Below are 27,558 nucleotides of genomic sequence, written 5' to 3'. Positions count from 1 at the left end.
AGGGTTCTGTTCTTCCTTTCAACAACCCCATTTTGTTGAGGCGTTCTAGGAGCAGAGAAATTATGGTCAATGCCATTGGTTTCACAGAATTCAACAAATTGTTGGTTCTTGAATTCTCCACCATTATCACTTCGGATGTGAGCTAACTTAAGGTCTTTATCATTTTCAAGTTTTCTTACCAAATTTGAAAATGTCTCAAAGGTTTCATCCTTGCTACTCAGCAAGATGATCCAAGTGTACCGAGAAAAGTCATCTACAATGACCAAGGAAAATCTTCTTCCACCCAAGCTCAGCGGCTGGACTGGACCGAAGAGATCCAAGTGTAGTAACTCTAATGGACGCTTAGTTGAGACAATGTTTTTACTATGAAAAGATTGTTTGGTTTGTTTTCCAGCTTGGCAAGCGTGGCATAATTGATCTTTTTCAAATTTAAGTTCTGGCAGTCCCTCAACCAATTGCTTTCTTGCTAATTTGGCCAGGAGGTCCATGCTTACATGACCAAGTCTCATGTGCCATAGCCAGGAATTTTCTTCCTTTGAAACTAAGCATACAGTTTTTGAAAACTTTTTCTCTAAGTTCAGCATGAAGACATTATCAATACGAGGGGCAGTTAAAATTAACTCACTTGTTTTACCCTCGAATATTTTACATCCAGTGTCATCAAATATAACTTTTCTCCCATTGTCACATAGCTGAGCTACGCTGAGTAAGTTATATTTGAGTCCGCTGACTAGGGAGACAGACTCAATAGTAGGATTACCTCCAACGGTTCCTGACCCTACTATCTTACCCTTTTTGTTGTCTCCAAAACTTACGCTTCCTCCTCGTTTACGCTCAAATGTGATGAACTGAGTTTCATCACCAGTCATATGCCTCGAGCATGCGCTGTCAATATACCACATTTTTGACTTCTCAGCACACCTCAGGCTTACCTGCAATGTAACTAGTTACTTTTAGGTACCTAATTCTTTTTGGGTTCTGGCTTGTTAGGTTCAACAGGTAAAGCATCATATTTTATTTTATGGCGACATACTTGGATAGTATGGCCCTTCTTTCCACAGAAGTCACAGCTGACCTTCCGTTTAGGATGTCTCACTGACTGGTCAGCACCCCAGTGTTGAGCATGCCAGCACACCTTTGTGGTGTGTCCTTTCTTCCCACAGAAGTCACACTGGACATTCCGCTGAGGATTCCATCTCTGCTGACTAGTACTTCGGTACTCAGTGTTCAGAGGATTATTTCTTTTATTCGAAACCTTAAGTTGGTTCTGAATTGATGTGACGTCCTTTCTCAGTTTCTTAGAATCTGATTGGACCTCAGAGACAAACTTTTGCATAATTCCAATGTTACTATGCAAATCTGAGTTGTCCGGAAGAAGATATCGAAGGTCACTCAGTTTGACCTCCTCAACCTCGTCACATCGCCTGCTGAGTGCTCTAACCTTTTTATTACACTTTTTGACAAGTGTGTAGAGGTCACTCAGGGCATTAACCATTTCATTTCTGAGCAAGGGTAGTGATATTACCTCGGTTGAAAGTTCCTCATCGTCAAATGCAATGGAGGGGTCAGCATGCTCAGAAACACATGGCTCAGCAAGTTCGTCAGCCATGAAACAAATCTTTGCTGACTCAGTGGCATCAGCTTCAGATGATGATGAATCATCACTATCACTCCAGGTTGCCACCATTGCCTTCTTGTCGTTCTTTCTTTCTTTCCTCAACGAGGGACAGCTTGACTTGATATGGCCAGTTTGATGACATTCAAAGCATGTAATGGTCTTTGAGCTGTCCTTCTTGTACTTGATGTCGCTGGAGTCAGCTTTGTACTTGTCAAACTTCTTATAAGGCTTCTTAGAATATTTGTCATTCTTTTTGAACAGCCTTTTCATCTTTCTGGTAAACATAGCCATCTCTTCGTCGTCTGTTGAGCTCCCATCAGTGGAGTCAGCTTTCATGACAAGAGACTTTTGCTTCTTGTCTTCAGACTTTTCCTTCACCTCGAAATTCTTCATCGAGATCTCATGGGTCAGCAGTGAGCCGATGAGTTCATCATACTTATAGGTGGTTAAGTCTTGAGCTTCCTCAACAGCGGTCTTCTTTGCTTTCCATCTTTTAGGAAGACTCCTAAGAATCTTCTTGACTTGTTCTTCCTCAGTGAAGATCTTCCCAAGTCTCTTAAGCTCGTTGATGATGTTTGTGAATCTTGCATTCATGTCTGAGATCCCTTCATCATCGTTCATTTCGAATAGCTCGTACAATCTCATATGCTGGTTCACCTTGGATTCTTTCACCTTGTTGGTTCCTTCGTAGGTGACCTCCAACTTCTTCCAGATCTCATGCGCTGACTCACAACCTGAAATCTTGTTGTATTCTGTAGCATCTAGCGCACAGTGAAGCATGTTTATAGCCGAAGCATGATTTTGTAGCTTCTTGAGATCATCCTCTGTCCATTTGGTCTCAGATTTGACAACTGTTTGGCCATCAACAGTTTCAACAGGAACAAATGGGCCTTGGACTATAGATAGCCAGGCACTCATATTTGTAGCCTGAATGAAATTTTTCATCCTATTCTTCGAGAAGGTATAGTTAGACCCGAAAAATAGGGGAGGCCGAGTTATGGACAGACCCTCAAGTAGAATCTGAGTTGTCAGATTTCCTGGGAGAAACCGAGTGCTGTTTTCAGCCATAGTGGGGATCAGCTCAAGGTAGTTAAACCTTGCACAGTGAGCTTTTAGGCTCTGATACCACTTGTTGGTCCCTTATAACGTAACAAGTTAGTTCCAAGGGGGGGGATAGGAACTATTAAAATTTTGGTACGTTAAGGCTGACTTCTTTTTCTTTTAAAAGAGTTTACACAGCGCGCTGAGTGAACTTAAGACACTAGCTTAGTCAACTGGTGACTAAGTCAGCTTCTTTCCTTGAGTCAGGAGATAGCACTTGAGTCTATTCCTGAACTCAGATACTCAATGCACACAACTCAGCGTGACCTCTTTACTTAATCAGTTTTTAAGCAAGCAATATATATATATCAAAGGAGTTTAAGGTTAGAAAGATGTTACTCAGCAGATTTATCCAGGTTCGGCCTCTATGCCTACGTCCTGTCCCCGGAACACGTTCCGAGCTTTCGAATTCTCTACTGAGCTCTTTAAAGGTAGAGCACCAAACCTTTTACAACTAGAAGCTGAGTATAACAAGAGTACCTTCCTCTATACCTCTACTCACTCCTATTCTACCGCTGAGTACTATACGAGTACTCAGCCTCTCCTTTCTATACTTCTAGAAATGATGATGAGATTGTCCTAAACAACAATTGATAAGACACTTTAGATGATTGGAAATCACTCTAGACTTTTACACAGAATATGGAAATTGGTGTAAGGTATTTGCTTTGCTTTTCTCACAGATTCTTCGAGTATGAATTTGGTCAGCATGATTGCTAGTTGAGGATCTGCATCGAATGAAGCAAATGGATGGCCTTTATATAGTGACACTTGAGGCACCTGGTCATTTCGAATTTCGAAATAACCGTTGGAGGGAAACGGCTTCCTGTCGTTGTCACTCTGTGCGTGCTCAGCGTCGTTGGCCAATAGAATTCTTGCATCTTCTTTCTTCGTCAGTCTTCGGCAGAATGTTTCACCATTTATGGAAAAGTCCACGAGACAGCTTTCTGCGTCTTCTGAACTTTACCCAAAGTAGAAATACTTTGTCTAGAAGTTGAACATTTCCTGCCGCTGTTCTGACTGCTTTGTTGTCCAACTCAGCAGCTTCATCTTGAAGCTTTTGCCATGAAGGCTTCTCGATCCTTCTCTTGCTGAGTCGTCGTTTTGGTTGATACGGCTTCATTTTGAACTTCTAAGCCGAATGGTGTTGATGTGTTGACTTGGGCTTGACTTCCACTAAATGGGCCTTTGGTCTTTTTATTCTCAATGTCTTATACACAATTAAACTCAACATTGAACAAACACATTAGTGTAATAAATCAAAGCTTATTAAATTTAATGTGCTAGATTATTTTTACTTAAATAATTTTGTCAAATCAAAATCATGTGGAAAGGTGTTTCAACACTTTCTTCCATGCATGTTATTATTGTACTGCTGCTTCTTTTTATTTCTGATATGATCTTTGGCTTGGAACGCACCTTCTGCAGCTTCTTCTTTCCTCATAAGTCTCCTTTGTTCTTGTGCTTGCAATGCATGTAGTAATGCTGCCAAGGTAATTCTTGACAAATCTTTAGAGTTTTCCAGGGATGCGATTGTAGGTTCAAATATTTCATGGATTGTAACTAGAATTTTTTGAACAATTCTAGAATCTGGAAATTCAGTTCCAAAAAGTCTTACTTTATTAGCAGTTTCTAGAAGTCTGTCAAAGTAATCTTTGATAGTTTCTGATTCCTTCATTCTTTGCACTTCAAAATCTCGAATCAAATTGAGCGCTTGCATGCCTTTGATCCTTTCGTTCCCTTCATATTCTTGCTTTAGAAAATCCCATATCTGCTTGCCTGATTTTAGTGTCATAATTCTGGTGAAGATGGCAGATGACACAGCTGCAAATAAACTTGCTTTCGCTTTTGATTTTCTCTGTCTTTTCTCCTTGTGGCTTTTGATCTGTGTAAGAGTTGGATTATCTGGGAGAGGTTGAACTTCATATTTTGTCGCAACCGCTTCCCATAGATCACTCCCATCAAGATACACTTCCATTCGAACAGCCCACATTTGATAGTTTGTTCCATCAAATGTTGGAGGAGCAATTGCAGAGAAGGTTTCTAAATTCATTTGATGATCAGCCTTACAGGTCCCTCAAGATAATGCTCTGATACCAATTTGAAGGTTTTTAAGCAAAGAGATAATAAAATATTTTATGAATTGTAGAAGTTATATTTTATTGAATAACGGAGACCTTATTTATACATGAATAGTTCATAAAAAATAGCAGAAAAATCAGGAGCAGATATAACCTAATCTGCTGCAGATATAAAAAACAGAAAAATTCAAATATAATCGTAACTACTACTTTATCTCCTTGAAATAAGGGATTTCTTCTGCAATCAGTTGCTAGACTATGAGTCACCTTTTCAACAGTTCGTATACTTTTTACTTGACTATATCTTTTCTCTATTACTCAACAATTGAGTCAATACCCGAGTGCTCCAGATTCATATGAGTGCAACTTTACATGTTCTTAAATACTTGAAAGGTACTCTGTCTTATGGATTGTTTTCAAAAGAAAATAATTCATTAAAGTTGTTTGGATACTGTGACTCTGATTGGACTCGTTTTGTCGAAAGTATGAAGATTGTTACAAAGATTGTATGTAACTAGATAATTATATAGTCTGTTGGAATGGTAAGAAACAAATCTTTGTGAGCAAGTCCTCAACAGCTGCAACTTGTGAATTGAAATATATATGGAGCTTTAATTTTTTCTTTTTTCTTTATAAGAACACCTCAAAAAATATAAGAGACAACTACAAGCACCCATGTATCACTACTTTAACCCTAAGCAAAATAACAACAGCAAAATGGCATGCTAAAAATTAGTTAACCTTAACGGGGTGTTTGTTAAGAGGGATATAGGAGGTGAGATATGGATAAAAAAAACACGAGATAAGTTATCCCGCGTTTGTTTGTGAGATAGAAGAGTGAGACGGACGAGGGATAAGTCTCTTATCCCTCAAATCTTATACCCAGGAGGGTGGTGGTATAAGGAGATAGGATAAGCTCCTGCGATTTTAATAGGATGGAAAAATCCATCTTATCCCTCAAATTAATGTTGATGTAGTTTAAATAAGGTTAAAATAGTAAAATGTATTATTTTATCCCTATCCCACATACCAAACATTGAATAACAATTCTCGAATTATATTTTTATCCTTATCCCAACTATTTATCCTTGTCCATATCTCAACCTTTATTCTTATCCCTATCCCAATAGAATATCAAACGCCCCGTAAGAGAAAGTTGTTTCTGTATGATGATAAAAGTCATTAAGTCTTTATATGGTTCAGAAGATGGATCCCAGATAATCGCATACTAAAACATTCTGTGATTAGAAGAACATACATTATCTCCAATTAGCCTTTTTACAAGAAGTATTGAATTTGTGTTTGTACATCATTTTGCATTAATACGTGATCTATCTTCTTTTCATACATATATATTCATTTATTCCAGTTAATTTAACTAGAAAACTGCTAAACTAGTAAATTGTTGTTGTACATTTTACTTTCAATAATCAGAAAATCGTCCAATTGATGCGTAAACAGTAATTTTACAATAAAATCTACCAGCAAGAATGTCAAAACAAATTAGTGTCATTATGAAGTTATAGAATTTCTATAAGATTATAGATAATATAAAATAACAAATAAGAATCATAAGAAGAGGTTATCGTTTACCACGCACACCATGGTTGCAAACATGAGAACAGAAACTCGCTAACACCACTCAATTTGGTACAAGAAATGTTATATTATAACTAGCATTCATGCTACGGAAAATACATTAACCCATGTACAAGATAAATACACATATTTACTCCTATACTAGAACGGATTTAGAAGTTGCATAACATTTAGAATACAAAAGAAAAAGGACAAAAAAATGGACCACCAGTTGAAAGCCTTCAGTGTGTGCTTTCAGAAACCCAGCCCGAAACCATACTCTCATCCATAGGTTTTAAGCCGCCGCATGACCTCGCCACTGATTCAAACAGCTTCTCAATCTCTGGTGCACATCTTATGAAAGATCGATTCCAGAAATTGTATAAAGGATTCTACAAAACAAATGGGAAATATATAAATAAATTTGTATGAATGAAATAATACGAGGGAGATGAACAAGACAAAGCATCTACAGCAGATATTATAAAAACATTTGGGTATAGTCATAAATTAAAATTGCAAAAATACATGTTAATTATATATATTAAAAAAAATTGCACACGAGTCACATGCATAATATAGGAAAAAGAGATTGTTAAATTTTGTAAGCTTGTAGAAGATTAATGTTGATTAGCATTGATCCATTTTTTAAAACACATTCCATGAATTTCCAATTCAAAGAACCTTAGTTTCCAAAGTTAACCTAGGGGGGGAGAGCAAATCTCCTTCGCATATAAAACAATGCAATCATAAGCCTAACGTTTATCGAATAGTGCAATTTAAAGTCTCATTAGCAGAAGATGCATTTTTTTATGGCTCAACGTTTATCACATGGTGCATTTTTAAAGTCTCATTGGCAGAAGAAGTGTTTTTTTCCATTAAAAGAAGATGTGCAATTTCAAGCCTTACTGTATGGCTAGAACCATAGGTTGAGGCATGAAAAAAATATATATATATTTCGTTAACAAGGCTTGAAATTGCACCGTCTGCTAGATGTAATTGTTTCCTACATGGAGGCTAAATCCTTTCTCCCTCCTCAAAATTAGGTACTTGAACCATAACATTTCGGAAACGTGAAATGCAGCATAAAATGAGATCCAAGCAAAAGATTTTACCTTGATGAGCTCAATGAAAGTAATTAGAAGGCCCCATGGATGTGGCCGATTAACTATTAGCCGCTCCAACAGAACTCTAGTGATCTGCTCCTGAATAATTTCCTGACATGGCAAAAGGAAAACACAATAAGCACAAACAGTTGTATTTCCATTGGGTCCAATAAAACCTATGTTACCTGAAAACAAAACCAGAAATTAATATTGTAAAATATATAGGAAACCGAAAGGTGGAGGAAATATACAGATACTAGAAATATATGGATATATCAATAAACTTTTAAAATTATTTTTAAAATGATAAAAAAAATGTATGCTTAATTTATACATTGAAAGAATTTGCATAATAGAGGGAAGAAACAAGATTTCTTCATTTTGAAAACTTGTAGAAGATTTAGAAAATATTATGTGATTAACATGGACACTTTTGAAAACACATTACATTCTAGGTAACAAGTTTCCAGTTTTTCTAAATTACAGAAACAACTCAAAACATTATTGATTTCTGAAACATCAAACACTTCAGAGCTTCAAAATTAAAGATTCCCTGCAACAAAGGATAAAACAGAATGGGAATGCAAAAATTTAAAGTACTGGAAATGCATTCAAGTAGACGATCAAAAGACAATAGTGCTCTACCTGGTTTGAATCAGAAAAGAGATAAAGTAAGACGTAAGAGAAGTAATATGTATGATTATTTGGATAGCGTAGTTGGTTGGCAACAGCATTCAGAAAGAGGTAGCGACCCTCAGTATCAAGCTCGAGTATCAGAGTATGGTATATATCCGAAGCAGCATCCACCAATAGTACAGCTGGAGGAGTAGCAGTTCCTGTTGATGGTGTATGAGACGTCCTTGTATGCAAGTGCGCTATGGCCTGCAAAAGAGAATTTCAACAAATGAAGGGAAGTAATTTGATTAAGAGATCATATTTTACTATCGATCATGGAGAAAAGAATGAAACTGAATTAAATTGACAATCATTTTCAAGTTTCTTTACAACATTCCGCAATTATGACAGCACTACGTTCTGGCATATTTTGTCCATATTCAATACCTAAATACATTTAGAATTGCAAACAAGGCAGGTATTATCTTTTCCCGATGGAGAGGATCAATCCTCGGGAATGGGGAATCCCTGTCTAATTCCCCCACAGGGTGGGGATGAAGAAAAAGCTTTCAAATAGGCAGGGAAAGGGACCTCCCCACTCAACTGGGATCCCCTTCCCCAGTGATTCCTCAAATGAAAAAACAGAATTATATTATAACTATTTGTTTACTATTACTATTTATATGTTTCAAAAAATCAGGATTCTTGTACAAACAATCTGAACCTACTATTTTTCTTATAATATTTTTTTTGGTATTGAATGTTCAACGGATTTCTACATGGATAAATTTTGGTCTATATCATAGTTATGTAAGGCACACATCAGGCTTAAAAGTTGCTAGGCACCAGGCATATCGCCTGAAATGCCAAAAGGCAGCCTCTGTTCAAGAGGCGTGCACCTGAGTGCGCATTTCAGGCCTAGGCGCAAATTTAGAAACTACACAATGTTTACAAAGGTTCCAAGTTTAAAATAGGATTGTTTAATCCCAGCCCTTTTCTATCAATATAATATACTGCTGAAATTAAATTAGAATAGAAAGACTTGGAGGAAAATATCTCAAAGAACACACAAAAATGCTCAAGTTTGAAGAGTTCAGAAAAATCACAAATGGAGACTTTAGTCTTGATGAAAAAGTAGCTATTATACAATTAGTCAATTAACTAAGGATTCGAAATTTATATTATGCATTTTATGATTAAGATCATGGTGATTTAGTATGACTATTTTGAACATGTTAATTTTATATATTATTTATCTTTAGCACGCCTTGTATGCTCAGGCGCTGTCTGAGACTTGCACAGTTGCACCTTGCCTTTAATAATTATGGTTTATATGGATAATTGTTATTTACTAATTTTATATTTGGTGGATTGATATATTGCTTTTAATTGTTTGATGCATCTTTTGTATGAAGTGAGTATACAAATATTATTTATATTATGTTTGCGGGGTCTTAGTGTATTTTAAAATTAAAACAATAAAATAAAATATTAAAACTTAAGGAATGGAGTGCGGGACAATTTGTTTCCCAATTTCATAAATGGGGATGGGAGCAGCAGTCCTCATCCCCACCCTACCCCATTTCAGTGCTACCTACATATGTTCATACACTTTGCAGGCAGTAGCTGGGAAAGAGGAAAAAAAACAAACAAACCATAATATGGGTAACAATGAACCAGAAAATACCTGCATCCCAGTATAAAGCACAAGGGAGTTTATCAATGGTACATTGTAACGAGTACCAGCTGAGGAAGCTTCACTAGGTGAGAGGAACAACCTCTGCTTCAGATCAGTCAGAAAAGGGGAACCCTGCTGCCTCGTCTGAATATGAGATCCAAATAACATTCGAGACATTATTACTAAACTACAATAACACTCAATAAATGAAGGAAATAACCACAAATGAAGCTTTCTGCAAATTATGAGATAAAAACAGTTCATTGGCCACAGTAGATGATAGATAGATAGAGACGCACCTTGAGATATTCATCCACATCAGCTTTCATCTGTTTTGCTTTAAGAGCTGAATCAACCTCGGAGAGAATGTGAGGAGCTTCCTTTATATCTGCAAGCAAATCAATCTGCAAAAACAAAAGATAAGACCCATCCCGGGGATCGATCTCAGAATCAAGCAATAATTAATTATTTTATTCTCTAATCTTTATATTATTAAATATAGAATTAAAGCCCTATTTGGCCCCTGTGGTGTCCAAAATTTTGTCATTTGCCCGTGGTAACATTTTCCCCTTGAGGTATTCCCATATGTGACATTTAACCCATTTGGATGTAAAAACCGATTTGTTAAGCCTTTATGCATTAAATATAACACCTTCAAATTCGGAGTAGATGGATCTGGAAGCTTCATATTGCGAGGAAAAGCACTCAGGATGACGTTACGCATTTGTATACAGCTTGGAGGAATCACATCACAAAATGTGAAATGGTAATCACATAGGAACTCAGGAAAATCATGGAGGAGCACCAAGAGTACCCTCAATGTACCTTTATACAGAAAGTGAACCTGCACAAGAAGTAAATAGATCAATATAAAATCTACATATTAACATTTAGTTAGCTGAACAAGCAGCAAGTAGAAGTGGCATACTGGAATTCCTAGTTCAGCACTCCTCAAAAATGGTTCGAGGAATTGGAACAAGTCAACTAGCAAACGTTGGACGTAAGGCCAACCCTTTTGAGCATTCCCAGTAAGCAGTTTTGGCATGAAGCTCCTATGACTCACCAACTCCAACCATGCAAAGCTGGTAAACAATTATAAACAAGGCAAGCACACATCAAGGAAAAATTTGACACACTAATATATAAATGTAAAAAGTCGCTTGTCCTTTCACATCATATTTTTTAGGACCGGAACAAAAAGGGAAAGGTCAATTTTACCCTCATGGTACAAGATGGTCCAATGTTGCCCTCATGGTAGAAACCCCGGCTCAATTTTATCCTTCTCAAGGGATTCCGACAGTAATATCATCCGTATTTAATTACAAAAGGATAAAGGTGAACTAGGGTTTCTATCATAGAGGCAACATTGGATCATTTTGTACCATGAAGAAAATATTGATATTCCCCAATAACCTTAGGGTAAATTTGTCCCTTATACAAGAGAAAGAGAGAGAGAAGAAGAAAAAAGGAAAGCCATCCTTTCCGGTTTTAAAGAAGAAAAAAATCAATCAGGAGCATTTGAAGAGTAATATATTTACATATGAAAGCCTCGTTTCTAACCTGAAAGCAGGAACTTTGAGGGGCTGTAACGTATGGAATGTACTTGCAAAGGTAGTGAGTATCTGTGGCACAAGCAACTAATATTAGTCTAGGAAAGACAAAAAAATTCAAGTAAATGCAAAACAAAAAGTCTTACCTGAAAGCTTGCACCATCAATGACAGGGTCAGGGGACACAAAGTCCAGCAGCCAGTTTACAAATAATCTAAAATATGGTCTGGGGTTAAAAGATGTTTTTTTCTCCTCCGAATCCTTTTGGACAAATCTAACAGTAACAGCAAGGATCTGTTGAAACCCATAGCCATATTAAAGAACAAAGTGAACGGAAACAAAATAAATGAAAAACAATCTTTGGAGTAAGTTTCACCTTGGTCAACAGAAGAAATCTATTTGATCCTGGGTCCACCTAAAAATCAAGATGATAATTGTAGACAGAGAACCCATAATATGATAACTGGAAGAAAATCCACAAAAAGCGACTTAATCGTACCTTGAAGATTGAAAAGACGAGTTTTGCATAAATATCTATCGCAAGGAATGATAAATTCTGCCCTTGTTGAGGCGATTGCAACGCACCAGAGTTAATGACCTCAGAGGATAAGCAATGAGAAACAGAGAGTTCCTGAAATGTTATAACACAGGATTATATTTGAAATCCCTTATCATTACAACCAAAATAAATAAATACGTTTCAGATTAGGCAAATCACCATAAGGATACGGAAAAAACGATCTGTCATGTCATCCCCCTTCAACAGTCCATTATGATGTAATTGTACTACATAATGACTGCAAGCATCATTTGCACCAGGAAGCTCGCAAATCCGATACCATTCCGCAAATAGCAAGGAAACCTACATAAATCAATATCAGTATATGCACATCTATGGACTGTTAAAACACTCAAAACAGCCCTTCAGGTGCATTATTCAGTCTCAGGCTCATAATGAAGAGGGCATGGTGGAAATGACAACAATAAAATTTGCCCAAGTATCAATTTTGATTACACAGACCAATACGTCTTCACATGCAGGCACATGCATATGAGAGCAACAGACAGAGAGAAAGAGATGCAGATGCAAAGGTGAAAATAATGCTGGCCTGGTCAGCTTATCCTTAAAAATCATTATAGCATTCAAACTGATGTGCCAACTCAATCAAGCTGCGAGTATATATATGTGGGTGAAAAGGAGAGAGCCGCGAGGAAGAGAATAAAGGGAGATGCAGATTCAAAGCATATTGTGAATTTCAAATCAACATCACCTTGAAAAGCATTGTGCAGCGATCAAAAAAATGTGTTCAACTAAAAAAAAAAGGCTGTACCTGATCCCGAAAACCAGGAGGATCTGGTTCCACAGAGTCCACATTGACATAGTCTTCCCGGTTAGCTATTGACTGATTGATAACCTGTTTAACATAAACATAATTTTCACGGTTACAAGGGTTGAACCACTAGGACATATGCTATGATATCTGAGCGAACCTTTTTATCTCTAGACTGTCTAGCCTTGTCCTCTTTTCCTACAGTAAAACTAGATAATGCAGCCGAATTGGCAGAAGGATTCTTGACAATCTCAATCAGTTGTTGTAGTGACTCGGGAGATCCAGATTTTGCCGCCAGCTGAAAAGCAAAATGACTGAAATGACACCAGAAAAAAGAGAAACAAAAGGAAGGCGAAAATATACTACTCCACAAGAAGGCAAATGATTAAAAAACCTTGGCCAATGCATCGACAAGATTATGGAGTTCAGAAATAACTTTGGAATCTTCAACAACTAAGGCTTGAATAAGAGATATAGCGAATTCAGTTGCCCCCTCTGCATATTCCATGGAATTAATAAATTGGAGAAGTACAACATTATACAGACAGAAAAATATATTTTTCATATAATACATACTATTCCTTCCCCCATCAAGAAGTTTTGCCATATGCACATTGTATTCTGCAAGATTGAGTAATTCACTGCGTATAAGGCCAACTGTAATATCTTTATTGAACTTCCGCTCCTCATCCGAATAAATCACCTGCATAAATTAGCAACATTTATGTGAAAGCTCCAACTTAGAGCAGAGCATAAATGATCATAAAGCTGATATAACGATTAACATGATTGAGCAAAACATACCCAACTGGTGAGTTCTTTAACTACAAGCTTGCATACATCACGGATGGCAGCCAAAATTGCAAGACAAGCATTAACATGAAAGTTATTCAATGCGTTTTCATATAAACCCTTGAACACCTGTGAGAACATTTAGACAGAAAAGATGAAGAAGCTGATAAGGGATCCCAAGTAATAAAATTTAGGCTTGCATAAAGGTTGGTTATAAACAAGCTTTCATATCAATAAAATGAAGCACACCTTTTGTGCCACAGCCAATGCAGCCTCATCTCGACTGATACACCTAAGAATGATTTCAGGAACCTCAGCAATTACACCCTATAACACAAGTTGAAATGAGAGCAAATGCACTTTAGTTTCAGAAGAAAAAATCAAGAAAATAGAAGAGAACAAATACTAGTGAAGAAAAAGGATTTCACGCAACAAAAGGAAAATATCAAACATAACCGATCTTTCCTTGAGTATCAACCGATAAACATGGTGCCAGCATTCTGAGTTTGAAGGCAGAGACAAAATACCTGAATATCTGCTTCTTTGGCATCATTATTAACCAGCGCCTCCAACTGAAAGTGAGCAGCAGAGTAAGATATATGCAATGCGCTCATTTGACAAACAAACATAGAGAAGATACAAAGCAAGAGCGCACAACTTAGTAATCTCAGCAGAAGGCCATCCATGCAATCAGACATACAATGCACAAATTAATATAGAAGACATGGAAAACCAGATGTAAGAAAGACAAGAATATTGTGGTTCCAAAAGTAAGAAAATACAGTGGCACAGTATTACTACAAGATCAAGCATTTTTAAAACAACCTTCACTGTCATGCCTTTTGGTCTAAAGAATGCTGGTGCTACTCTTATCAAAGGGCGATGATGAAGATATTTCAGGACATACAACATTCAACAGTTGAGAGAAGAATATTGTGGTTCCAAAAGTGAGAAAAACAGTGGGACAGTATTACTACAAGATCAAGCATTTTGAAAACAACCTTCTGTGCAATGATCTGATATTTGTCCAATGCATCCCTTGTGTTCAATGAAGGCTCTGAAATGCTGCTATTAAGCGGAGGTATTGTTTGGGATGAAATTCCTGATTCCTATCATTAATAAGAAAGACAAATGTTAACAACAATATATTAGCGTACATCAGTTTGAAGAACAGAGGTTATTTTCCAGTTTCCACACCTTCACAGCATCAGAATTATCCACAGGATGAAGCTCCATGGCTGGGGCAGTTGAAGAAAATGGAGCATTGCCAGAATTATTTTCAGAAATTTGCTGGCTTACACCATCTGTTGCCCCAATTTGAACAGAGGACACACTGGAACATTACAAAAAAAAAAATCTTAGTAAATATAAAAACAGAAAAAAAAAACAAGAAAAACAGAATACCTGATAAGTGCAGCTGAATCAATAGCATCGGAAGCTACATCCAAAGTGCGAGAAACCGGTTCAAATCCCAAGTTTCCTTGATTAAGTTGTCCAGGCCCTACAAATGCACTAACCAAAGAAGTAGCACCAGATGATGTTGAAGAGACAGTTGGAACATTATGCGAATTCTGGCTAGATTGGTTTTGCCATGGAAGCCTGACAAAGTCCTGAAATGGAGTGAAATATCGGGTATTACTATTCCAGTCAGTAAAATAGGTGTCAAGAAAACAGCAACAGTTATATTACCTCATAAACTCTCTGTTGAGAGACAGAGAGGTGGCCAGGTTTTGGGCGAAGAGCCTCAGGTACAACACCCATGGATCCTTGTGTATAAATGTTAGCATCGAAGTATGTTGGACCAACACCGTCTCTATGCTTCCTTCTTAGTGAAAGTGGTTGAGCTATTTCCCCATCAATGGTTTGTATTGCCTACATAGAGCAATAAAACAGAAACTGAATATAGAAGAAATTCAAATTATCGCTTAATACTATAAAAAAAATTGATGAGACAGCAAGAGCATTATTTTTGGCTGCACTAAAAGTGGCGGAACCAGGACCCCGGATGACCCGGGGCTCAAACATATCAGTAAAAAAAATTTGGAAACGTAAAAAAAAAACGAAATTAACTGTGCGGTTAAATTTTCAAAGTCCAACCCCCTAGGGCTGGGCAAAATTTTTTTAGCCTCCCTATTTCCCCCACCCCCCAACCCCCCCTTGGTTCCGCCCTGACTAAAACCCTGACAATCCAGGTAGCATTTCCCACTGTCTTCTCTTTCAAGAACCCCAACTCGCCTTCAGATAGAAATTTTACATATTTTCCTATTCACTTTTTAATGACTGTAAGCATATTACAACTTTCTCCCTACATCAAAAAGACATTTTTGTAGAATTTCGCAAACATCAATCCACCTGGAAAGAATTAGCCAGAGTCACTGTTTGTTAGAATCCAGACTTCAAATACACTAATAAAATATGGGACATGGGTTGTAATACCCTTCCTTAAGTGATTTATTGTAGGCAAGCTGTAATAGCTCCTTTAGCAAGCACAAATCCCTATCACATCCCTCTGATGTTTTTTAGAGGGACATGAATATCCGCACAAAATTTGCTTTTCTCAATCACATGTTTACACAAATAAGCTTTGAGATGACAATCTTTCCCATCCAACACCTAACTAAACCTCACCTAATCAACTTTCTGGCTAAATTGATTCATCACCAAACTGAGTATATTATATTATACATACACGCAGATTGGGTGAGAGAAGCAGGCTGGTGTGAAAGAAACATAAGAAATAAAGAAAGATGAGGAAGATGGGGGTAAACAGCTTCTGTTCCTGCATATATCAAAGCTCAAAGTAAAACCTTATCTGTGGCAGCCTGCTCAATTATCGCACAACCAAGATCAAGGTTATCATTTGTAGCAAGTTGCACAGAGTGTTCTAGAAGGTCACTTGCAATACTCAAACCCTGAAGTGAATTCCTCAGTTGAGTTGATATTGAATTGCGTAATGGCTCCTAGAAATCCAAAAATGTTGCACAGTATCAGCTATACAATAAATTACAGGATTGATTTGTAATCTTGAAAGGAGAAAGAAAAAACACTAAGAATCCTGTGGCAAATAATGGAACCTTGCATGTGACATGAGCTAAGCTTCCAGCCAAACTTGCAACCATCAAGTGTGCAGCATTATAAATCCTTGACTCATCAGATTCCATGGCATAATCCTATGATTGCACATAATAAGGATAATTTATCGATTACATAAAATTTGGAATTAAAAGGATGCAGCTACACTATTTAAGCATATAAATGAGGTAACAGTTATAGAAAAGAAAGTATGTCAAGCCACCAGGGAAATAATAGATGTCTAATGTATGATTCCAGACACTAAGAACAGGAACCCAGGAGTTCAGTCAGCAAACCTTTAAAACGAGTTCCTTTGTTGTCTGCGTAGCTATAGAAACACTGCGCTGAACAATGCTAGTCACTATCTCTTTTATAGCTCTATCCATAACAATAGGAACCACTCTGCAAAGCATGAATGGCATGAAGATTATCACAGTATATTACAAATAACATGCTAAGAACAAAAAGATTATTGCAGCAACAGCATCAAACCTTTGAAAATGCAAGTTCAAGCCCCAACTGTTAAGCTTTGGGTTGATAATCACATGATTTACTATGTTGGGTATTGTTGTAGGAAGCACCTGGCCGACCGAAAAAGAAGATGGAGAAATAGTAGATACAGGTTGATATGGTCCTTTAGGAAAAGAAAGCTCTAATGAAGGCATTTTGTCATCCTCCATCAATGATACCGGAATATGAGCAGGAGCAACGAACTAAAAGCATCAGCAGATAAGCTTCAAAACAATGAATAAACTATTAAGAGAAAAAAAATATAAGATTGAACGAACACAAACCTGGGATTGTAAATGGGAGGGAGCAAAAGAATTATTAGGTGCAGCCTCAGGTGGTAACTCAACATGATTTGGCTGGGGGATAATTGCAGGTTTAACTTCAGTACCAATTTGAGATTGAGATGCTACAACATCTTTATTCCAGAAATCAGGGTTCCCCTCAATCTCCCTTTTTCGATCTTTCAAAAGAGAAGTAGGTGTTATGTCCTTCATATCTACACTCAGGTTCTTGAATAGCACCTACCAAAAAAAAAAGATAATAAGGACGTGGTAATATGGGTTGTACACAAAGAACAATGTGTCCCGTGGTTATCAAACTGGAAGCACATCCAACATGTTACTGCAGATAGAGGCTATGCTTACTTTGTTTTTGAGAAAGTAAGCATTACTTTGTGCGTTTTCATTATTGGATGAATTTTACACTCCATCATCCAATGGTGAAAACACAGAAAGTAATGTTTACTTTGTCAAAAACAAAGTAAGCATAGAAGGCACCATTACTGCAATATACCTCAATGTCAAACTTAAGGTTCATTTTCAGGTTCGGCATTGAGTAGATTTCTGCAAGTAATCCGAGAATACCCATAGTCCAAGGATTAGGGGGTTGATAAGCTTGACTGTTTTGGCACGGTTCAAGAATCTACAGTAGGTAGCTTAAGATGAGTATTACAGCATCTAAATATTGAGACCAAAACAACTGTCATCAATTAACTATACCTTGGAAGTAAATGGAATTACAGCAATCATCAATCCTTTCTCATATGCCTGCCAAGTCAAAAGACAAACATCAAATGAGATATCTGGTACAGTAAAAATATAATTCTTGAAAGCTATCAAGTATAGAACAAAAGCCTGCATTAGTATAGATTATACCTCTATGATCAAAGATTTGGGATCTATCTCACGAGCTCTCAGAACCGAATTTCTGCCGATTGTTAATTTACCAAGCCAGCTTCCTAAATTCTTTAGCAATGAACGCTCTTCTACACTTGATTTTATAAGCTCTGAACCTAATAGAACCTGTAACAACTCAAAAGCATTTAAAATTCAAATTACTCTTCATTTTGTGAGAAGCATTTTGATTCAACAGAGTTTGTGCACAGATTAGTGAAAAAGGATACCTTGCAGTTCTCATAAGTGGCTTGGACAATCTCCCTAGTCAAGGCCTTCGAATTAACTTTATCCAGGAATTTCAAGTACAAGTCATGAAAATTGGGCTCAATGCTTGCCCTGAAAAGAGATTAACCAAGGACAGATATTTTACCATATGAATAAAAGAAAATACAATTGTTGTATAAACAACCACCTAAATTTAGACTAATCATCCAAGTAGTAAATTAAAATTAAGAATAAAAGAAATTGGGACAGAAGAGACTATTATAGCCTGGACTATTGATGGCTGCTATAGTCAGCAAAAATGAAGTTTCACACATTGTGCATTAACAGAGACATGCCAGGAAAAATTCCCATGCATGTGCAGCAATAAAAAACTTCACACCTTTTCATAACCATATACTGGGCAAACCAAGGATTATACTGCTCCTTCAATATTTCCATGAACTCTTTAGCTTTTGCTTCAATATTTGCAGTTGAAATGTTATTGATTATGAATGATATTTTATCCTGAACCTCAGATGCTGGAGACTGTAAGCAAAAAGCAGAAGACAGTTATAGATAGTGCACAATCAAAGCTGAAGAAATGAAACATGGTTAATTAATAATGGAAAATAGTGCCCAAAAACTCTGGAAAAAGCAGCAGAATCAGTAGGTAACCAACAATTTCTGCAGCCTGAAATTCTACCAACAAGAGCTGATTGGGAGGACATTGATTATACAAAATACTGGAAGAGAAAGCAATCGTACTTCAATTTCGAAGACCCTAGACGACTTAAAAATTAATTTAGGTTAATTGAAGTCTGAAAACACCACAAATTTTGCAGATGTATAGCTTGATTATAGAAATGGCTTTCTCATGTACCTATTCCGTGCCATGAAAATGTGCCCATCATGCCCATTCAAATACCCAATCCATTAAACTAAAACCAGCATACGGTTTTTCATACCTCTATTGGTGTCTCCCTTCTCTCAGCAGCAGCTACAAGTGTTTCAATGTTCAATGCAGAGCCGAACCCTGCACAAAACAGGTCATACAAACTATGCTTAAAAATGAAGGGTTCTTCGAAGAAACAAAGCATGATAGCTTAATGTAAACGACATATAAATTGTATTGTATAACTATCAGTAAGAAATTACTGGTAGAAGTAGCTGATCTGGCAGGACGGACAAAACCAAGAGAAGAAGACAACATAGATGAAGAAGTAGGTACGCCCTGCAACTCAAACTTAAACGGTAAGATAAACCGTAATCACAACATAATTGCAAACACCTAACTGCGTTAATGGAAGGCATACTCTGCTTGAATTTTCACCAGAAGGAGCAACCACAGATTGTGCTCCAGGAGGTAAGGGTTTCATGTCATTGGATGGACCCACAGAAGCTTTATAACCGTCGTCCAACAAATTATCATGTCTCAATTGAACAGGAAATGTGGAGAGATGCTGCCCAGGTTGTATGAATTTAGCAGTATTCGTCTGCAATATTAGTCCAATATTTAATCCAATTGACTAAGCTCCTACTCAACTTTATAAGGTTGTATTTGTAAAAGCAGCAACTAATTCATCACAATTATAATCCACAAATATAATGAAGCTCATCTAAGCTGAGTGAAATCTAGAAACTATTGCCTCGGTGAGATTTAAGGATAACCCCCCAAAAATATTCATAAACACAGTATACAAGTATCAAAAATGAGTAGTAGTAGTCTGGTCAATAATCTAATTGCATTTTGCAGTTTTTTACTCAACCTTAGCTGCACATACAGATTATTTACTCAGTGACACCAGCTTAAATTCATCAGTAGTTATGATGAAAATATAGTGTACAACTGGAAAATAAATACCCAAGGTAGCCCATAGTTTAATGCAACTAGTGGATAGATGGAAGATATCAGCTAGAAGCAGGCCCATCACTAAGATGCTTCATTGCTGGTTAATATAAAAGAAGCCAGAATAGCAACTAAATTTGTTGAATTCCTTAATATTTAACTGTAGGTCAGTTTACATGGCAAAAATGAAAACAAACTTCAAAAAACTCTTCCCACAACTTAACAAGCCACAAACTCAAATGCAGAAGACAAGATAAAAAATGAACAAAGGTTCACCTCTCCATTCACTGTGCTAGGCTGAGGTAAACCATGATGATTAGCAGCAGAAGAAATGTTAATTCCTTCAACAGAAATCCTGGCAAGTTCTCGCTCAATGAGAGAAACAATTTCTGAATGAGTACTACGCAGATGAGATATCTGTAAGATATGATTGCAATACTGTGGCCACTCAAATAGGCGATCAACGAACTTCTCCAGAGCATTGGTCCCAAAGACGAACATCTACAGGCAGAAAAGACGTCAGCAACAAAATACAATATAAATCGATGAAGATTATTCAGAAGGAAATGAACCAAACTTTGGAATCTGGAGGTTTGCGTAATGCATCTAAAACTCCACGCAAGGCTATCCCAAGAGTTAGATGAGTTACAAGCTGGTGCTTGATGACAGAACCTGAAATATGCTTCAGGTCAGAGCTAGATACACTTACTTAAAGAGGCATTCACTAACTACACAAATCTAAAAAATAATTAGTCCATATATTAACATGATAGATTCTCAACACTAACTAAACAGGCAATAACGTTGGCCAAAGTGTTCCTCGAGGCATCTCCAGTGAAGCATGTATCTAAAACGCAGTCCAGTCAATAATCGTTTTAATGGCAAAGCCATATAAATTGAAGTGACTTAGAAAGTCAACATTTCTCATATTTTTTATTTTTCTCATATTTAATAAAAAAAAATCAACATTTCATCAAACTGTTTTTAAAGAGAAACGTCAAAACTTATAACTTCAACGTCACAGCCGCCTATAACCATGTAAAAACTGAAAGTAGAGTCCCAGTCATGGTAAAGAATTACATGCAAAAACCGACTTCAAAGATAAGGAGAACATACATACACACACACATATATCCTCCAACAACAGAGCAAATGATGCCAAATTTCAGAACTTGAGCAACCAGTGCACATGACCAAGTTTGATTAAGTAAAGACAAATTTGGGATTAAGATCAAAAAGCTTAAAGTTACAACATTGTATTCCACAAATAGACTCACCAAATAGAAGAGCAGCAATTTTCAGTTGCCTTTCAGGGTACTTGGGGAAGAACCTGTACTCCTCGAATAGATTACCAATCATGCATTCGAAAATTAACTGCTCCCTGCCAACCAATACACCAGTAAGTAAAATTACCACCATATTGTAAAGCTCAGTTGTTAGCTATCCCCTTGTTAAGGACAAATACGGATAGAATAAAACAATGCATCTATCATGGAAATCACCAATCAACCAAAGAATGTTTTTAATTATGGTACTGGAGAGGATAATGGAGAATAACTCAATAAGAGATAATAACAAACTAATATGCAGTTCACACATAAGCTGCAAGCACAGACTTCCACAGTTCCATCAGATGTAAAAAAATAGACAGCTTGAACAACAATACAGACAAAAGCTCATAATTAGAAAGGCAAAAAAAATAATACGTCAAGCATTGTAAAAGAAAAAAGGCAAGGACATTAGCAGTGTAGATCAGCCTTCAAAATATGAGCAAACTTTGACATCCTACCTTTTTACAGGTGATTCCTTGAACCGAGCAAGCATATGAACCATTGCATCGATCGTTAAATGACCAGAAAACATTTGATGGAAGTACGAGTTTGCTTCTGTCTCAACATCATCAGAGAACCCATCAGGAGTAGGAGTATCAGCAGGACAAACATCCGGTAGCCTCGGATTAGAATCTGTAACTGTTAAATTCAACCTTTCCATTTCTTCGGAGAGTTGATTAGAGATGATTAAACCAGTATGAGCTTTAAGAACCTATGGAGCCAAAACAAAGTAAGAGAATCGCCAAATTATAGAAAATGATATGCAGGATGATAGCCTAAGATAGAGAGTAAATGTAGAACCTTCAAAAAGGTAGAACTGGTTTCCATATACACATTCACCACAGAACTATTATGGTGGAAAGGTTTGGTGGAAAAATCCTGTGATCCACTAAGTTGGACTTCCTTCAAAAACTGCAGACATTCCTGAAAATTGTAATGTGTTTCAGCTCATCATTTTTTAACATAATCATCAGCTACCAGAAGAAGAATTAGATTTCTATAATGTGATAGAATTTGGAAACTTAATAATAATGGTGCCCTCTTTAGAGTTTGCAAGTTCAAGGAGATGCAAACATTACCTCAAAGAAAATATCCTTGTACGTACTTATATTAGTAGTAAGCCACTTCTCAAGGTCTACAAGTTCTTTCCTAGAAGCAAGTGCTGCTAATCTTATACCATTAGAAGAAGGAATCATGTCTAACACTGATGACAGAATCTGCAAATAAAAAAAGAGATGTAACTGAAAGGAAGGAAATAAAATGCAATATTAGGAAAAATAAAAATGCATCAATCACCACAAAAGAACAAGGAAAGAATAAAAAAAGAAATTGAAAGTTCCCATGCATTATCACCCTAGTACAACTGTACAATGAGAGTTCCCAAACTCGTGTATTACTTTATTTACTAATAGACAGGACACACAAAAAAGACTAAAAGAGATAATTTCAATCAAATTATTACCTTCAGCTCCTGGCATATGTCCAATATCTTGGTTATACAATCTGGGTCAACATTGTGAGCATCTACAAATCCCCGCACAACAATACTAGGATTTATATGCCAGAGGTACAGAATTATACCACTTGCAGCACCTTTTATTACCATAGGAAAAAGTGTAAAGGACACTTCATACTGGAGAAGATTATAGGCAGTCTGCAGTGATGGATAAAAAAAAAAGTTTAGGGAAATAAAAAGAACGGAAACCTTGAATTGACCATAAAACAAGAGTGATACATTGACATGTGACACCCCAAGAAGTAAGATTTCTGGACAGTGCTTAAGGGGATATTCAAGCATCGATCGAACAGAACTAGAATGACCCCTCTCAGATAGTTGGCAAAGCACATCCAAAAGGTCAAGACATAACCATGCATAATTTGCATGTCCAACTTGAAGCTTATGTCCATGTACTGCATCATTATATACCTATAGCAACAATAAATGACTAGTTACAATTTCATCAGACTGAGTAACATAAAATAGGAATAATAATTGCATAGGAAAGTTATGCAGTGCAGCAAATGACAATCTGACAAGTTGCATCATACCAACTGCCTTCCAGAATGGACAAAGGTAAACACTTCAGGTGGAGCCATTACAGCATACTTGAGAAAAGATATTTGACCTAGAGTGTTCTTCCAGACAAACCCACAGATAGCATGCAGAGGAAATGGATCCTGAATAACTTGCAGAAACTCAGAATTGGCAAGAAATATGTACATAAACATACGTCAATAAAGATGCGTGTAGCAAAGGACCATTAAGTTAACAATACATACCTCACAGGCATGTCTATATATGGACATAAAGAGTGAGAATGCTTCCTCATTAGGAATGTAAAATCCCTCATGATCCATATATTCCATCACTTGTATCCAGTTGGTACCAGGAGCCTGTATACAGCATATCAGCTTCGTAACAGTGTGTTCACTTTGAACAGATCAGCAATAATCCTAAAACATAACATGAAACGGAAGTAACTCACAATTTGCTTGATTGTTTTTACAAGGATGTCAATGTTCCAGGAGCTTAGCTGTGGCAGATCAGTGGAAATGCTGCAACCAAGAGCTAAACCAAAGTTTGAATATGTGCTTTGACCGTCTTCAAGGCCAGCATGGTTGCGAGAAATAGTTCCCAGTATCTTTGAGATGTTTCTCTCAGTCAGTGGTGAAAAGTGGGACAATATCTCTTCACAGTGTGAGGCATCAAATGTGCATCCATATCCCAATTCTTTCACAATATCACCTGTGCTCATTTCCTTCTCCATTTCAGCTAAAAGTACGTCGAATTCATTTTCCTTACAGTCATAGAAAATATCCATATTCCTGCAGTGCGAAAAGTCAGTCCACAAAAGATGCCAAAACATAAGAACAAAATACAGATGAAAACAAGAATGCAGTCAATGAGACAAAAGATTCGAACCTCAAGAAATTGGCCTCACGCATTTCATCTGAAAATAGAGGAGTTAAAACAAATGGGAGAGCATCTTTTGGTTGCACCAAGGATAAAATCTGCAAAAAGTGATCTACATGATTTGAAAGCCCCCCAGATCGCTGAAGGAACATGACAATGTTTTGAATTTGCTCTGTAGAATTTATAGGAACTGGATTTGAACACAGTTCCTCAATCTGAGCCATACAAAATTTCTTCGCTGGAAGCCAAAAAGAATACATATTTAACAAATGTATGAAAAATGATAAGCCTAGAAAACTGATGAAGCAAGAAATCATCGTTCCAACAACCTAACAACTAACCAATGAAGTACTCACCTACAATTCTGGTTTCATGATTCTCCAAATCACACAAAGCAAGACCAATGCCAATTTTTTCACACAAGGATAAATGTAACACATTAGAAAAATATTCCAAGAGTTCCTCGCTAATCTCCAAACTTCTAAGTGACTGACAAAGCACTGTACTGAAATTTGGTTTGTCGAAAAGAATTTTGAAGGTTGACACAAGAACCGGTTCCAGATGTGTGTTCTTTAAGTCTTCCCTGTGATAGTGCATGTGTTCCAATAAGGTACAGAGTACCAGAATGCTTCCTTCAGCTCCATGTTCCATAAACTGCCAGGAAGAAAACATTAAATACATAAAACACTAGAGAAACTGCTAAGTGGAGCTGAAAACAGAATAGACTGCATGTCAACAGTCGAGGTTTAGATGCATTACGACTAGATCATGAACAATTCGTATGCTCTTTACTTTAGAGGTTTTCCTTGACATTAACAATGTGCAATGTACATGATAAAGTGCATTGAGGAGAGTTAAACTAAAAACATGACTACGAGACTTTATAATGACATGATTTGAGAGCTTCAAGGCACAACATGATTGAGAGCAAACCATTCACATAGTATCGCTACCATTAGAACATGATTAGAAGACAAAATGAGCAGGCATAACTCTGTTTATTCTCATAGTACAAAATGTCAAAATAATAATGGAAGGGAATAAAGATGGCATAACCAGAGAGCTATTACATATATATGTACTACTACGTATAAATAGCATTATCAGCGGAGAAATGGAGAATTGCCAACTCAGTTTATATAATCAAACACTTTATACCGTGGATAATAGTCAAGATTGGATCCACGTCCATATTGCTCAATTTTACTATCTGTTTATCGTTTTCTAGCATTGAAGAACCTAGAAATCTACATTTTAAGCAGGAGCAGAATCTGACTACTAAGTTGCACGTCTTTTTTTTTTTTACTTTTCTCCCTTCATCATCCAAACCAAAAGAGTAATCGAAGCTCAAAAGGAACAAAAAAAAAACAGGAGAGAAAGAACCAACAAACTAGAGGAAAACCTGAAAGTTAAATGAGGTCGTGTTATCAAGAATCGAACAGCGATCAAACAATCCAAGTAGCAAAAAAGTGAAAAGTTAGGGTTTCACTGAAATTAACACAATGGCCAATAGTGGACGATCAATTGATAAATAAAAGGCAGAAAATAGTCTGAAAGTAAAATGAAGAGGATACCTGACAAAGTTCCCGGAAAACCGAGTCGACATCGACGTTGGGTTCGCTCAAGCTCCGAAGCAAGAACCGAATCTGATTCGGTAATGTTGACGATAAGTTAGGCATCGGAACGAGACAAAGAGAACAAAAAGTAAGAGATTAGGGTTTGTGTGGAGAGGGCGAGAGTTCGATGGTGTTGTGATAAGCAGAAATGAGATTAGGAGATGGAAGTTTTGAAAATTGCGGGCACTGAGAATCGTCGAGAGAGAGAGAAAAAAATGAAGGTGAGACTTTGCGTTTGAAGGCACATCCCAAAGCAAGACAAGTGCCTGGTCTGGGTTAGACGTCATTCACCCGCGGGTCTACCATTTGGATATGCATAGGCTTTCCTTCTCTGCCACGTCCTTTCTTGACTTAGGTTTTTATTTTTGCACATTCATTAGAAAAAAAACACTTCTATTATGGTTATACTAGTCGAAAACCCGTGCGATGCACAGGATATGAAACTTTTATATAATTTAGATAAATAAATAAATTGATATATTTGCTTTTAAATAATTTTATATCATGCTATGAAAAAAATTTATATTATGTATAGTTGAAATTAATATATATTTTTTAATGATAATTCAAATTAAATTAATTTTAAAAATAATTGCCTACTTTTTTTTATAGAATTTTAACTAAAGATGAATGATTTATTTATTTTTATAAAATTCAATGATTTGTACATTTTAGGAATTTTAATACATTTTCATATTCCAAATATTCTGTGAAACAATAATAATAAAGGTTAAAAATTGAATTAAACTATAATTAAAATTAAATATTATATTTACGAGACAAAAGAATTACAATATAGGTTAAACAAAAATTGAATTAAACTACAATTAAAATTAAATATTATATCTACGATACAAAAGAATTACAATCTATGTTAAAATGGAAGCAACATCAATATATTATTCTATAAACTATTACAATCAATACTTTTCTAATGTTGCATATGAAGAAACTTTATCAATTCAATATATTACATATAAAAAATAAAATTCGTAAGAATTATAGTCACAAATTCATCTTGATGATAATTATTTTGGTTAATGGAATTTCATGATCACCAAGTATTCTAATTCAATTATTCATTCTGCTACAATAACTCAATATATCTAATTGAATCAGTTTAAGATGATGATTTCTCCTATTTTCATCTCGTAATATCTCATCAAGACATTCGATCAATTTGTTCTTCATTCTTTCACTATATAGAATATCAGCCATACTCGCACATATCACTTATTTGACTTCATTAATATTTTCTAATAATTATATATTCTTGAATTTTGTAAGTAAGAAAAACAAACAAAAGAATTGAAAAAAAATGAAGGGACGAAAAAGATAATTAGGAGAGAACCATCTTCCTCTCGTGGTTTTTTTTTTTGAAAATGAGAGAGAATGTCGAGACATAAGCGTATAAAGAGGAGAGTGAAAATATTTTTTGCCC

At 36.3% G+C, this 27,558-nt stretch overlaps 1 protein-coding gene across 1 annotated transcript; it reads right to left on the bottom strand.

Annotated features, from left to right (window-relative positions):
• Positions 1 to 6,416: 6,416 nt before the first annotated feature.
• LOC136216659 (uncharacterized) lies at positions 6,417 to 26,378 on the bottom strand. Its single transcript, XM_066003209.1, has 50 exons — positions 26,076 to 26,378; positions 24,858 to 25,155; positions 24,511 to 24,739; positions 24,074 to 24,413; positions 23,868 to 23,981; positions 23,637 to 23,765; positions 23,323 to 23,514; positions 23,050 to 23,241; positions 22,667 to 22,804; positions 22,389 to 22,511; positions 22,046 to 22,299; positions 21,534 to 21,637; positions 20,834 to 20,928; positions 20,533 to 20,757; positions 19,724 to 19,903; positions 19,566 to 19,641; positions 19,376 to 19,443; positions 18,811 to 18,956; positions 18,434 to 18,542; positions 18,186 to 18,332; positions 18,030 to 18,077; positions 17,824 to 17,952; positions 17,316 to 17,552; positions 17,014 to 17,234; positions 16,818 to 16,923; positions 16,524 to 16,619; positions 16,257 to 16,409; positions 15,139 to 15,321; positions 14,854 to 15,059; positions 14,647 to 14,782; positions 14,451 to 14,558; positions 13,977 to 14,021; positions 13,699 to 13,776; positions 13,462 to 13,578; positions 13,234 to 13,360; positions 13,052 to 13,152; positions 12,818 to 12,955; positions 12,658 to 12,741; positions 12,045 to 12,188; positions 11,826 to 11,957; positions 11,703 to 11,741; positions 11,474 to 11,620; positions 11,338 to 11,399; positions 10,706 to 10,859; positions 10,430 to 10,621; positions 10,077 to 10,181; positions 9,787 to 9,921; positions 8,130 to 8,366; positions 7,494 to 7,595; positions 6,417 to 6,770 (listed from the first exon to the last, which is right to left on the bottom strand). The coding sequence occupies exons 1-50, from the start codon at positions 26,178 to 26,180 to the stop codon at positions 6,621 to 6,623; spliced, it is 7,176 nt and encodes a 2,391-aa protein (XP_065859281.1). The 5' UTR covers positions 26,181 to 26,378; the 3' UTR covers positions 6,417 to 6,620.
• Positions 26,379 to 27,558: the final 1,180 nt, after the last annotated feature.

Source organism: Euphorbia lathyris, chromosome 2 (genome assembly GCF_963576675.1).
Source record: "Euphorbia lathyris chromosome 2, ddEupLath1.1, whole genome shotgun sequence".
Classification (NCBI taxonomy): domain Eukaryota; kingdom Viridiplantae; phylum Streptophyta; class Magnoliopsida; order Malpighiales; family Euphorbiaceae; genus Euphorbia; species Euphorbia lathyris.
The sequence above is the reverse complement of the archived record's forward strand: the minus strand, read 5'-3'. Positions and strand labels throughout refer to the sequence as shown.